The sequence below is a fragment of the Pristiophorus japonicus genome, chromosome 15 (assembly GCF_044704955.1).
Source record: "Pristiophorus japonicus isolate sPriJap1 chromosome 15, sPriJap1.hap1, whole genome shotgun sequence".
Lineage (NCBI taxonomy): Eukaryota > Metazoa > Chordata > Chondrichthyes > Pristiophoridae > Pristiophorus > Pristiophorus japonicus.
In genome coordinates, this window is record NC_091991.1 from 110,451,684 (window position 1) to 110,464,403 (window position 12,720).

A 12,720-nucleotide genomic window follows, 5' to 3' on the forward strand; every position below is an offset into this window, starting at 1 on the left:
CAGCGAATAGGGGCCTTGCACCTTATCCCAGAGTCTCGTAGACCTTTAATGGGCTCTTTTCAAGTTAGAAATTTCATAGTGAATTCCAAGTTTATTTGTGTTAACATTTTATTCTGTGGTCATGTGAGAAGATTAGAAATCTGTAAACGCTGTACTTGCGTAAGGTTTTGTTCTGAGGAATATAGTTCAGGAATTAAAGGTGCACAAAAGCCTCAGTCAGGTGCAGGGTACCTAAAGGTGTCGGTTACTCTGAACCCCACTCATGTTCATTTCTATTTGTCAAACCAAGTTTGAACACATTTGAGATTTAAAGCAACGTTCCTACAACCTTCTGTTTTGTCTTCCTCTGGTAGTTTCATCATGAAAATCACCGACGTCCTGGTGGCTGGTGATATCACTTCTGCGATTTCACAATGTAAAGGTAAAGTCTTCCTTCCATGACTTATTCTGCAAAAAAATCTAAAACGTTAAGGGGATTTCAGGTAAATATACAATGAGAGACTTTACGCTGACGCATTGCAGCATTACATTTTACAAGGGCATGGGGATAATGAGATTACCTCTGGAGGAAAGGTTTATAAAGAAGATGTTTACCATTACAGAGCACACCGAGGGCATCTCCCTCCAGTGTTGTCAGCCCTGGCTCAGTGGGTAGCACTCTCGTCTGTGAGTCAGAAGGTCATGGGTTCAAGCCCCCACTCCAGAGCACATAATCCAAGCTGACACTCCCAGTGCAGTACTGAGGGAGTGCTGCACTGCCAGAGGCACTGCCTTTCAGATGAGACGTTAATTCGAGGCTCTTGTCTGCTCTCTTAGATGGACGTGAAAGATCCCATGACACTATTTCGAAGAAGAACAGGAGAGTTCTCCCCAGTGTCCTGGCCAATATTTATTCCTCAGCTAAAGGTAGTCACTAATAAATCCAATGGGGAATTCAGGAGAAACTTCTTTACCCAAAGCGTGGTGAGAATGTGGAACTTGCTCCCACAGGGAGTGGTTGAGGCGAATAGTGTCGATGCATTTAAGGAGAAGCTGGATAAACACATGAGGGAGAAAGGAATAGAAGGATATGGTGATGGGGTGAGATGAAGAGGGGTGAGGAGACTCGTGTGGAACATAAACACCGGCACGGAGCGGTTGGGCCAAATAGCCTGTTTCTGTGCCGTACATTCGATGTTATTCTATGTAATACTCTCATATCAGATAAAGCAAAGCTTCGCAAGTTGGCTTAAGTGCCTGCGTCCACCTCTGCTCGACAGGCCTGCAGTTAGTGAGGCCGTTAGGAATGTTTGAAAAGAATAGGGAGGATAGACAGAGGTTTTCTACTGTTGGGAACTTAAAGTGTCAGCTGTGGCTTAGTGGGTAGCACTCTCACCTCTGAGTCAGCAGGTTGTGGGTTAAATCTCAGAGACTTGAACACAAAAAAATCTAAGCTGACACTCCAGTGCAGGGCTGAGGGAGTGCTGCATTGTCGGAGGTCCTGTCAAGTGGATGTAAAAGATCCCATAGCACTATTTTGAAAAAGAGCAGGGGAGTTATCCCCGGTGTCCTGGCCAATATTTATCCCTCAATCAACATCACAAAAAAACAGATTATCTGGTCATTATCACATTGCTGTCTGTGGGAGCTTGCTGTGCGCAATTTGGCTGCCGTGTTTCACCACATTGCAACAGTGACTACACTCCAAAAGTACTTCATTGGTTGTAAAGCGCTTTGAGACAGCAGGTGGTCGTGAAAGGCGCTATATAAATGCAAGTCTTTCTTTTCTTTCTTCTTTAAAGATGATGCAGCGAGTTATCCTTAAACTACAGTTTAAAATGCTGCCTCCCCACTGAATGCAGTTATACTGCAGCACGTGCGTGGTGCAAGGTCACCGCAATAAAATGGCCTTGGTATGCACACTGGGCTTCTCATGTTGAGCTGCATTGTGTGCTACAAAGTCTATACTGCATCACAGGGCAGTGCAAATGAGGCAACGGTCCAGAGGATTCAACTCACGGTGTGCAATATTAGTGCTGAGTGCATTGACATTTGTCTGAAATCCCTTTGCTTGCTATTTTAATTAAGGCAATGACCGTTTACTGATTTTCATTGTGGAGTACTCTGGAGCTCTTCACGTTCCATCGCAGTTTGTCAGCCGCTGAGGGGCAACATTTGTTTCGGTGTTGCATGAATCTCACGACTCTAGGATGTTTCCAACCCTCTTCCTGATGGTCTCTTTCTTTCCATTCTTGTGTCCTGGCCATTATTGATCCCTCAATCAACATCACTAAAAAAAATGGTCATTACATAGGATTACATCGGATATCCGGCACAGAAACAGACCATTCGGCCCAACCAGTCCATGCCAGCGTTTATGCTCCACTCGAGCCTCCTCCCGTCTTTCCTCATCTAAATCTGTCAGCATAACCCTCTATTCTCTATTCCCTTCTCCCTCATTTACTTTTCTAGCCTCCCCTTAAATACATTGATACTATTCACTTCAACCACTCCCTGTGGCAGCGAGTTCCACATTCTCACCACTCTCTGGGTAAAGAAGTTTCTTCTGAATTCCCCATTGGATTTCTTGGTGATTATCTTATGTTGATGGCCTCTAGTTATGCTCTTCCCCATAAGTGGAAACACTCTCTCTGTATCCACTCTATCAAAACCTTTCATCATTTTAAAGACCTCTATTAGGTCACCCCTCAGCCTTCTTTTTTCAAGAGAAAAGAGATCCAGCCTGTACCTCCTTTCCTGATATGTAAACCCTCGCATTTCTGGTATCATCCTTGTAAATCTTCTCTGCACCCTCTCCAGTGCCGCTCGGGGCCCGATTTTGGTGAAAACTAAGTTTCGCCCATGTACGGTTGAAAGGGCCGCTGAGATCCCGACGGTACATTGGGCCAAAGTTTCGTGAAACTGCCCAGCGGCAAAAATCGGCCTTGCACACCGATTCTGGGCGGCAGCGGGCAGTGGCTCTCATTCTGGGCGGCAAATGCCATCCTCGGCAAAATACGGCCGAGGATTGAGTCCGGGCCCAGGGAAGGGGGAACTGATCAAATTTTAAATTTTCAAAACAATAAAAGAACACACCAGAAATCCTTCAGGGGACCCCATCTGCCTAAATCCCTGCAAAAGAAATCAAGAAAAGAAGTAGATTAATCTTTTTGTGCAGGTCTTCACACTTACCGTTCGGGTCAGACCTGCCTCCACGCGTCGGTCTCTTCTGCTGCTGGAGCGGGGGACCACCCGGACCAATCTGGGGAGGGAGCAGGCGGGAGGACTCTTGTGGGCGTTGCACGCCGGCGTACACCAGCAGACGCTCCCCAACGGTCTTCTCTCTCCGCCGGCGTGAGGGCCTCACCAAACTCACTCGGAGGGAAGAACGTCCAGAAAACATCGAGACTGCTGAGAATACACGACGGCAGCCGGCAGTGAGTCGACCAAACTCGGGCCCTATATTCTTTTTATAATATGGCGACCAGAATTGTACGCAGTACTCTAAGCGTGGTCTAACCAAGGTTCGATACAGGTTTAGCATAATTTCCCTACTTTTCAATTCTATCCCTCTAGAAATAAACCCCAATGCTTTGTTTGCTTTTTATGGCCTTGCTAACCCGTGTCGAAACTTTTAGTGATTTGTGTATTTGTACTCCGAGATCCCTTTGTTCCTCGACCCCACCCAGACTCGCACCCTCCCAGTAATAAGTGACCTCCCTATTCTTCCTACCAAAATGCGCTCCTCTGCTGTTTATATACTTAATGTATGCTTCTTTCCTTACCCTCAATTGTTTCCTTATGACTTTATTCATCCATAGAGTCTCATTAGTGTTTAGTTTGCTCTTTCCTTTTAGCGGAATATATTATTCCTGCACTCTGTTGAACACCATTTTAAATATTTCCCATTGCTGTTCTACATTGTTATTAGCCAATATTGTTGCCCATTTTATTTTCCCAAGTTCTATTCTCAGCCCCTCAAAATCAGCTTGTCATACTTATGTCCTTCTCAATTACCATCTTAAAGTGTATTATATTATGGTCACTATTGCCTAGATGTTCCCCTACTTTTACTTCTTTACTTCTCTGGTTCATTCCCTATTATCACATGGCTGTTTGTGGGAGCTTGCTGTGTGCACATTGGCTGCTGAATTTCCTACATTACAAGAGTACTACACTTCAGAAAGTACTTCATTGGCTCTAATGCACTTTGGGACATCCTGAGGTTGTGAAAGGCGCTATATAAATGCAAGTTCTTCTTTCTTTCTTTCCCAGCTCCTGAGTCGTTCGATTTCAAGAAGTTCTTTGAAGCATGTGGTTTGTCCAAGAAACCGGCAGAAGAGGTGAAGAAAGTCTTCGCAATTCTGGACCAGGATGGCAGCGGCCAAATCGATAAGACTGAGCTCAAGTAAGAACATGTTGAGTGCCAAAGCTTTAAGTCATGAGATTCAACAGGGTGGATGTTAGCATTCACTTCTGGGGGGTAATCTGGGAGAGCCCAGTGCCCACATGTTGGATAGCCTGCCTGCTCTTCATTTCACTGACCCATGCTTCAAATTCTCCAATGGCCGACTGAACAAACGCAACCACCTTTCAATTGTGACTCGCCTCGGTGCTGCCTTTGTGATATCCTGTGCATTTCTGACAATGTATTGAGGCAGGAGTACAGATATGCTTGTGTCATAATGGCCATCACGGGCCATGTGGCTGCTAATGAAAGATCGAGGAGGTGAAATTGGCCTTGTTGAGAGGTAGTGTGAATCGGCCTCCTGTTTCCGCCCCCCCCCACCCGATCTGTTGATTTTAATGGGAAATTAAAATTAAGCCGGGTGCAAAACATGCTTCCGAATCACTATCACCCATAACACAAAGTGACAATCCGCCAATTATTATCGTATTAGGAACACAGGGACAGAGCAGGCCATTCAGTCCTTTGAGCCTCTTCTGTCATTCAGTCAGAGCATGGTTGACCTGCACCTCAACCCCATTTACCCTCCTTTGGTCCTTTGCCCATTGCCCTCGATACCCTTGCCCAACAAAGATCCAGCTATTTCTTTCTAAAGCATAGGCAAAGCCACTTATCTACAGGGGACCTTACTTTTATACGGTAATGTTTGCAAACTGTGGGCAGAGTCATGTGATCACATGTCACATGACCAAACGCTCCAGGAACACGTCCGACCAGAATCAGTGGCCACTTCTTTCTGCCCCGAGATGAAGTTGATCTCGCTCAGTGCCGCTCACTTCTAGCGCGGTGAAAAGCAGCCACGGAGCCACTTCTCACTCAGCCCCTCCGCCAGCTTCTGACTTGTTGGCCGATTAGCCCCAGCAGCCAAATATACAAAACCGCACAGGGGACTCGGGGCCCAGAGCTGGCCATCAAAGGGACGACAACAACAACAACACTCACACGCCACAAAGACTGCAGATGCTGGAAATCTGAAACAAAAAGACAGGACCTGCTGGAAAGGCTGGGCAAGTTAGGAGGGCATCTGTGGAGAGAGCAGGTGGGAGATTTTTCAGCATAGACACTTCCTCAGAACTACTGCAACAAATGCCAAAACTGTTAATGTGTGAACATAAGAACATAAGAAATAGGAGCAGGAGTAGGCACTACGGCCCTTCGAGCCTGCTCCACCATTCAATAAAATCATGGCTGATCATCGACCTCAACTCCACTTTCTCGCCCGATCCCCATATCCCTTGATTCCCCTAGACTCCAAAAATCTATCTCAGCCTTGACTATATTCAGGGACTCACCATCCACAGCCCTCTGGGGGCAGAGAATTCCAAAGATTCACAACCCTCTGAGTGAGGAAGTTCCTCCTCATCTCTGTCTTAAATGGCCGACCCCTTATCCTAAGACTAGTTCTAGACTCCCCAGCCAGGGGGAAACAACCTCTCAGCATCTACCCTGTCAATCCCCTTCAGAATCTTGTATGCTTCAATGAGATCACCTCTCATTCTTCTAAACTCCAGAGAGTATAGGCCCATTCTACACAATCTCTTATCATAGGGCAGCCCTCTCATCCCAGGAATCAATCTAGTGAATCTCTGTTGTACCGCCTCCAAGGCAAGTATATCCTTCCTTAGATAAGGAGACCCAAACTCTGCACAGTACTCCAGGTGTGGTCTCACCAAGGCCCTGTACAATTGTAGCCAGACTTTCTTACTCTTATACTCCAACCCCCTTGCAATAAAGGACAACATGCCAGTTGCCTTCCTTATTGCTTGCTGTACCTGCATGTTATCTTTCTGTGTTACTTGCACAAGGACACCCAAATCTCTCTGAACACCAACATGCGTGTGTCGGAGTGACAGTTCCTGTTGAACAGAGGGAGTTTAATACGCTAATATTGTTTGAATGGTGAGTCATTGGTGTCAATCTGCTGAATCGTGCTTTTGATGGATGACTGGAGAGAACACATTAATCATCAGTCTTCACGGGTAATTCAAACCGCTTGGCACACATCAACTAATTAAGACATTGCCGTTCTATTCAATTCCAAACATCCTAGGTGACTTAATTGGCAAAAGAACCAGAGGCAAGATGAGAAGCAATGTGTTTTTAATTGGATAGCTTGTTCAAAGAGCTGGTACAGGCACGATGGGCCAAGTGGCCTCTTTCTGTGCTGTATCATTCTATGATTCCAATAGGGGATCTAAGATTGTTTTTTTTGCAATTTCATCTTGTTATTTCTTTCTGTGAAAATCACAAGCCTTGACTACATCATCCCTGTGCTTGCTGACCTACATTGGCTCCTGGTCCGACAATGCCTCGATTTTAAGATTCTCATGCATGTTTTTAAATCCCTCCATGGCCTCGCCTCTCCATAATCTCTGTAGCCTCCTCATGCAGAGTAGAGGGAGCCCCCCACCATCTGCAAATCCCCATGGAGGATAGACACACCAACGTCAGTGTTCTCGCTCAGACCAACATCCCCAGCATCGAAGTACTGACCACACTCGACCAGCTCCGCTGGGCGGGCCACGTTGTTCACATGCCTGACATGAGACTCCCAAAACAAGCGCTCTGCTCAGAGCTCCGACACGGCAAGCGAGCCCCAGGTGGATAGAGGAAACATTTCAAGAACATCCTCAAAATCTCCTTGAAAAAATTTAACATCCCAACCGACACCTGGGAATCCCTGGCCCAAAACTGCTCAAGGTGGAGGAAAAGCATCCGGGAGGGTGCTGAACACCTCGAGTCTCTTCGCCGAGAGCAAGCTGAAGCCAAGCATCAACAACGGAAGGAACATGCAGCAACTCAGGCCCCCCCCACACAACCTTTCCTTCAACCACCGTCTGACTCACCTGTGACAGAGACTGTAGGTCCCGCATTGGACTCTTCAGTCACCTGAGAACTCACTTTTAGTGTGGAAGCAGATCATCCTCGACTCCGAGGGACTGCCTATGATGATGATGAACCTCCTCCAGTCCTAAAGCCCTCCGAGATCTCTATGGTCCTCCAATGCCCGTGCCTTCAGCTGCCGAGACCCCAAGCTCTGGAATTCCCTCCCCTAACCCATCCATTTCTCGACCTCTCTTTCCTCCTTTACATAGAAACATAGAAACATAGAAAATAGGTGCAGGAGCAGGCCATTCGGCCCTTCTAGCCTGCACCGCCATTCAATGAGTTCATGGCTGAACATTCAACTTCAGTACCCCATTCCTGCTTTCTCGCCATACCCCTTGATCCCCCTAGTAGTAAGGACCTCATCTAACTCCTTTTTGAATATATTTAGTGAATTGGCCTCAACAACTTTCTGTGGTAGAGAATTCCACAGGTTCACCACTCTCTGGGTGAAGAAGTTCCTCCGCATCTCGGTCCTAAATGGCTTACCCCTTATCCTTAGACTGTGACCTCTGGTTCTGGACTTCCCCAACATTGGGAACATTCTTCCTGCATCTAACCTGTCTAACCCCGTCAGAATTTTAAATGTTTCTATGAGGTCCCCTCTCATTCTTCTGAACTCCAGTGAATACAAGCCCAGTTGATCCAGTCTTTCTTGATAGGTCAGTCCCGCCATCCCGGGAATCAGTCTGGTGAACCTTCGCTGCACTCCCTCAATAGCAAGAATGTCCTTCCTCAGGTTAGGAGACCAAAACTGTACACAATACTCCAGGTGTGGCCTCACCAATGCCCTGTACAACTGTAGCAACACCTCCCTGCCCCTGTACTCAAATCCCCTTGCTATGAAGGCCAACATGCCATTTGCTTTCTTAACCGCCTGCTGCACCTGCATGCCAACCTTCAATGACTGATGTACCATGACACCCAGGTCTCTTTGCACCTCCCCTTTTCCTAATCTGTCACCATTCAGATAATAGTCTGTCTCTCTGTTTTTACCACCAAAGTGGATAACCTCACATTTATCCACATTATACTTCATCTGCCATGCATTTGCCCACTCACCTAACCTATCCAAGTCGCTCTGCAGCCTCACAGCATCCTCCTCGCAGCTCACACTGCCACCCAACTTGGTGTCATCCGCAAATTTGGAGATACTACATTTAATCCCCTCATCTAAATCATTAATGTACAGTGTAAACAGCTGGGGCCCCAGCACAGAACCTTGCGGTACCCCACTAGTCACTGCCTGCCATTCTGAAAAGTACCCATTTACTCCTACTCTTTGCTTCCTGTCTGACAACCAGTTCTCAATCCATGTCAGTACACTACCCCCAATCCCATGTGCTCTAACTTTGCACATCAATCTCTTGTGTGGGACCTTGTCGAACGCCTTCTGAAAGTCCAAATATACCACATCAACTGGTTCTCCCTTATCCACTCTACTGGAAACATCCTCAAAAAATTCCAGAAGATTTGTCAAGCATGATTTCCCTTTCACAAATCCATGCTGACTTGGACCTATCATGTCACCTCTTTCCAAATGCACTGCTATGACATCCTTAATAATTGATTCCATCATTTTACCCACTACCGATGTCAGGCTGACCGGTCTATAATTCCCTGTTTTCTCTCTCCCTCCTTTTTTAAAAAGTGGGGTTACATTGGCTACCCTCCACTCCATAGGAACTGATCCAGAGTCAATGGAATGTTGGAAAATGACTGTCAACGCATCCACTATTTCCAAGGCCACCTCCTTAAGTACTCTGGGATGCAGTCCATCAGGCCCTGGGGATTTATCGGCCTTCAATCCCATCAATTTCCCCAACACAATTTCCCAGCTAATAAGGATTTCCCTCAGTTCCTCCTCCTTACTAGACCCCCCCGACCCCTTTTATAACCGGAAGGTTGTTCGTGTCCTCCTTCGTGAATACCGAACCAAAGTACTTGTTCAATTGGTCCGCCATTTCTTTGTTCCCCGTTATGACTTCCCCTGATTCTGACTGCAGGGGACCTACGTTTGTCTTTACTAACCTTTTTCTCTTTACATATCTATAGAAACTTTTGCAATCCGTCTTAATGTTCCCTGCAAGCTTCTTCTCATACTCCATTTTCCCTGCCCTAATCAAACCCTTTGTCCTCCTCTGCTGAGTTCTAAATTTCTCCCAGTCCCCAGGTTCGCTGCTATTTCTGGCCAATTTGTATGCCACTTCCTTGGCTTTAATACTATCCCTGATTTCCCTTGATAGCCACGGTTGAGCCACCTTCCCTTTTTTATTTTTATGCCAGACTTAAGACGCTCTTTAAAAGCTACCTCTTTGATCAAGCTTCTGGTCACCTGTCCCTAATATCTCTTCATGTGGCACTGTGTCAAATTTTGTTTGATAACGCTCCTGTGAAGCACCTTGGGATAGAAACATAGAAACATAGAAAATAGGAGCAGTAGTAGGCCATTCGGCCCTTCGAGTCTGCACCGCCATTCAATATGATCATGGCTGATCCTCTATCTCAACACCATATTCCTGCTTTCTCTCCATACCCCTTGATGTCTTTTGTGTCTAGAAATCTATCTATCTCCTTCTTAAATATATTCAGTGACTTGACCTCCACAGCCTTCTGTGGTAGAGAATTCCACAGGTTCATCACCCTCTGAGTGAAAACATTTCTCCTCATCTCGGTCCTAAATTTCCTACCCCGTATCCTGAGACTGTGACTCATTGTTCTAGACTTCCCAGCCCGGGGAAACATCCTCCCCGCATCTAGTCTGTCCAACCCAGTCAAAATTTTATACGTTTCAATGAGATCCCCTCTCATTCTTCTAAACTCCAGTGAATACAGGCCTAGTCGACCCAATCTCTCCTCATACGAGAGTCCTGCCGTCCCAGGTGTCAGTCTGGGGAACCTTCACTGCACTCCCTCTACGTCAAGTATATCCTTTCTTAGGTAAGGAGACCAAAACTCCAGGTGCAGTCTCACCAAGACCCTGTATAACTGTAGTAAGACATCCTTGCTCCTGTACTCAAATCTTCTTGCAATGAATCAAATCCTCTTGCAATGAGATGTTTTGCTCCGTTAAAGGCGCTATATAAATGCAAGTTGTTCTTGTTGTATATTGGGCTTCAACGTTCAATTGATCAGTCGGTCATGTTTCTCTGCTTCAGGTTGTTTCTCCAGTATTTCTCTGCCGATGCCAGGGAACTGAGCGATAACGAGGCTCAGTCTATCATCTCAGCTGCAGACAATGATGGCGATGGTAAAATCGGAGCCGCTGGTAAGTTAAACAAAGCCACGTACTCATTATCCCTGAAGACTGAATGGTTTTGGCCACTTTTCACTCGGGGATTGATGAAACATGGTGCAATATCAATCTTTTGCAGTGTGTAGCACTCTCTCTCGCCGCTGCGTCAAAAGGTTGCGGGTTCGAGTCCCACTCCAGGTATATGACCCCATAATCCAGGCCGACACTCCAGTGCAATACTGAGGGAGTGCTGCACTGTTGGAGGTGCCGTCTTTCGGATGAGACGTTAAACCGAGGCCCCGTCTGCTCTCTCAGGTGGATGTAAAAGATCCCATGGCATTATTTCGAAGAAGAGCAGGGGGAGTTCTCCCTGGTGTCCTGGCCAATATTTATCCCTCAACCAACATCACTAAAACAGATGAACTGGTCATTATCTCATTGCTGTTTGTGGGAGCTTACTGTGCACAAATTGCTGCGTTTCCTACATTACAACAGTGACTACATTTCAAAAGTCCTTCTTTGGCTGTAAAGTGCTTTGAGATGTCCTGAGGTTGAAAAAGGCGCTATAGAAATGCAAGTCCTTCTTTCTTTATAAAATGTAACAGATTTTATTTTTTCAGCCTATATTTTTTTTACAATGCAGGTTGCTTTTCAAGGTAACTTCCCCTATGTTTGATTCTGTGATTTTTCCCTCTGTACATTTTACTTGAAATTAATATCCCTAATGATCGTGCTAAAATTTCTTAGTGTACATGGAATTAAAGGAGGTGCCAAAGGTTTCTCTCTCTCTCTCTATCCTTCTCTCTCTTTCTGTCTTTCTCTCTGTCTCTCTCTCTCTCTATCTTTGACTGTCTCTCTCTCTCTCTATCTGTGGTTGCATATATGCTACTTGTGCAACGCTTTCAATTATGTTTTAAACACCGATTATTACAATTTATAAAATATTTCCAATATTCACTATCTCCGCTCGAAGATGGAAACTAGTCATAGAATAAATATTTGAAGGGAGAACAATTGCATGGCTATGGGGAAAGAGCAGGGGGAGTGGGACTAATTGGATAGCTCTTTCAAAGAGCCGGCACAGGTTCGATGGGCCGAATGGTCTCCTTCTGTGCTGTATCATTCTATGACACCTTGCACCTGAGAGGACAGGTCTTCTGAATAGAATCATAGAAATTTACAGCAGTGAAGGAGGCCATTTCGGCCCATCGTGTCCGCGCTGACCAACAAGAGGCTATCCAGCCTAATCCCACTTTCCAGATCTTGGTCCGTAGCCCTGCAGGTTACGGCACTTCAAGTGCACATCCAAGTACTTTTTAAATGTAGTGAGGGTTTCTGCCTCTACCACCCTTTCAGGCAGTGAGTTCCAGACCCCCACCACCCTCTGGGTGAAAACATTTCCCCTCAGCTCTCCTCTAGACCTTCTACCAATTACTTTAAATCTATGCCCCCTGGTTGTTGACTCCTCTGTGAAGGGAAATAGGTCCTTCCTATCCACTCTATCTAGGCCCCTCATAATTTTATACTCCTCAATCCAGTCTACCCTCAGCCTCCTCTGTTCCAAAGAAAATAAACCCAGACATCCAATCTTTCTGCGAACAGGCTTCCACCAAAGGCTGCATAACAGTCCTCGAAGAGGCACCAGAGACCAGCCAGGCGTGGTGACTGCCCCTTGGAGGTTTCCTGTGCCCTCAGCTTCCCCTCGGCATCTCCCATTTGATACTGCTTAGCTTCAGTACTGATGCACTCATCAGGCTCCACCTCACCCTGTTAATGATTTATCAATGTGTGCATAATATCTTGTCTTTTCATTGCAGAATTCCAGCGACTAGTTCACTCCTAAAGAAGACGAGAGCAAGTCAGAGATTATCCATAGTTGCTCTGGAGAATTCAGTTACCATCTCTGAGGCAACGGTACATTGATCTGAATGTCTTTATACAATCAAGTGGCATAAGAGAAGTGTACACTCACTGAAAGGCTTTGTGCTGGTGTGATTGATTAGCTTGGTGCTTAAGGAAAAGTCTCTCATTACACAATAAAATACTCTTTGGAAACAAGTTTATGGTGTGGCTTATCTATAATTCTTTAGACAAAAATGTTAACAGAAAATACATGGACAGGACCTTATACAGTGCTGAGGGAGTGCTGCAC

The 12,720-nt window shown here is 45.9% G+C and overlaps 1 protein-coding gene across 1 annotated transcript; it reads left to right on the forward strand.

Moving 5' to 3' along the window:
* Window positions 1-360: 360 nt before the first annotated feature.
* On the forward strand, window positions 361-12,411 carry LOC139281584 (oncomodulin-1-like). Its single transcript, XM_070901737.1, has 4 exons — window positions 361-421; window positions 4,255-4,387; window positions 10,492-10,601; window positions 12,386-12,411. Exons 1-4 carry the CDS (start codon window positions 361-363, stop codon window positions 12,409-12,411), a joined length of 330 nt encoding a protein of 109 aa, XP_070757838.1.
* Window positions 12,412-12,720: the final 309 nt, after the last annotated feature.

Excerpts from the sequence above, each read along its gene's own strand:
- LOC139281584 (XM_070901737.1), top strand. The coding sequence starts at position 361 with ATGAAAATCACCGACGTCCTGGTGGCTGGTGATATCACTTCTGCGATT. Across the intron at positions 422-4,254 it reads TGCGATTTCACAATGTAAAG|CTCCTGAGTCGTTCGATTTC; the intron begins GTAAAGTCTTCC and ends TTTCTTTCCCAG. Across the intron at positions 10,602-12,385 it reads TGGTAAAATCGGAGCCGCTG|AATTCCAGCGACTAGTTCAC; the intron begins GTAAGTTAAACA and ends TTTTCATTGCAG.